The sequence below is a fragment of the Orycteropus afer genome, unplaced genomic scaffold (genome assembly GCF_000298275.1).
Source record: "Orycteropus afer afer isolate SDZICR_OR568_19922 unplaced genomic scaffold, OryAfe1.0 scaffold00918, whole genome shotgun sequence".
NCBI lineage: Eukaryota > Metazoa > Chordata > Mammalia > Tubulidentata > Orycteropodidae > Orycteropus > Orycteropus afer.
Window position 1 is genome coordinate 13,304 of NW_006922505.1, and position 1,520 is coordinate 14,823.

At 54.5% G+C, this 1,520-nt stretch overlaps 1 protein-coding gene across 1 annotated transcript in view; it reads left to right on the forward strand.

Moving 5' to 3' along the window:
- Positions 1 to 5: 5 nt before the first annotated feature.
- The window catches only part of CHPT1 (choline phosphotransferase 1), a gene marked incomplete at its 5' end in the record, with an annotated part of 50,541 nt that continues 49,026 nt past the window's right edge, over positions 6 to 1,520 (forward strand). The window contains 2 exons of the mRNA XM_007958304.2: positions 6 to 319; positions 1,358 to 1,407. Of these exons, the coding sequence (XP_007956495.2) occupies positions 6 to 319; positions 1,358 to 1,407 (364 nt within the window). The remainder of the gene's footprint in view (positions 320 to 1,357; positions 1,408 to 1,520) is intronic.

The window sequence follows — 1,520 nt, forward strand, 5'->3', positions numbered from 1 at the left end:
CGCTGGGCGCGGCACAGCTGCGGCGGCTGGAGGAGCACCGCTACAACGCCGCGGGCGTCTCGCTGCTCGAGCCGCCGCTGCAGCTCTACTGGACCTGGCTGCTCCAGTGGATCCCGCTGTGGATGGCCCCCAACTCCATCACCCTCCTTGGCCTCGCCGTCAACCTGCTCACCACGCTCGTGCTCATCTCCTACTGCCCCACTGCTACCGAAGAGGTAGGGTCCGCTGTCCGCCTGCGGCCCGCGCCTCCGAGGCGGTGGAGGGCCGCTCCCAACTGCTGCTGCCGGGAGCCCCTGCCCCCGCCCGAGCCCAGTCCCAGGTGCGCAGCGGCCCCGCCGCTCTAGGCCCCCGGGGAGGGGCGGACCCACGCGCGGCTGAGCCACCTCTGGGGCCGCGGAGGGTGGAGGCTGCCACTGCCCCGCGCCATGTCTGCCCGAGACTCCTACGGGTCACCCAGAGGTAGTGATGCCAGTCCTGCTGAGCCTCCCCCGGACTGCGGAGGGGCTGCCAAGGTCACGACCCCAGTCCCGTGGCTTCCCTTATTCTCCCCTGGGCTGTGGAGGGCTGTCTCGGCCACTGCAGGCCTGGGGCCTGCCCTGGCGCCACCCTACCCCTGAGGCTGTGAGATGAACCGGCAGTCAGTTACTTTACACCCTGGGGACTGACACCTTCTTCCGTCGTTCCTGGCGCAAGGACTTGTGGCTGGGTTGGCCAAGCACGTGATGCCTTTTGGACACTTTTATAATCGTCCTTTTCCCAAAGGTTGTGCTCTCAGTAGAAAAAACCCTCACTGCTGTGGAGTCGATTTGACTCATAGCGACCCCTCCTTGAGTTTCTCAAGCGGTATTTCTACAGAAGTAGATTGCGCAGTCGTCCTTCTGAGGAGTGGCTGGTGGATTTAAACAGCCAGCCTTCTGGTTAGCAGTCAAATGCTTTAGGCACTACGCCACTTGCTAGTAATCCTGAAATTCATGGTAGCATTCAGTAAAGATAAGTTACTTTTAACAGACTCCTTTTAGCTTCAGTGACTTTTCATGAAAAACAAAGTAAGGTTTAATCAAGGTGATAATCCTTATCATCAGGGCCCAGGGATCATAAAAGTCAAGCGATTTTATTAGCAGAGAGTATTTGACCTGTGTCCCCAATAAAAAGAGTAAATAATGTGGACCTTGGACATCTGTTAACCTGAATGATCCCGTTGGCTGAGGATGGAGGGGTTAAGGGGCAGAGTGGGGTTCACTCCCATCTATAGTTATTATTGGACATGGAATAAATATTCCATTGCACTTTGATATTTTCATTGCCTTCCAAAGAACAAAATCCAGTTTAATTGTAAGCTTTTTAATATTAATTTAAGAACTGTTTATAGAATTTACAATGATAGAGCATACAAAGAAGTATTTGAGTGTAGGTCCTGGGAGTTCTCTTTCAGGACGAAGGTGGAGAGCAGGAATACAATGGAAATATTCCATGCATATGGGGAGCTCTGGTAGCATAGTGGCTAAGACACTTGCCTGCTA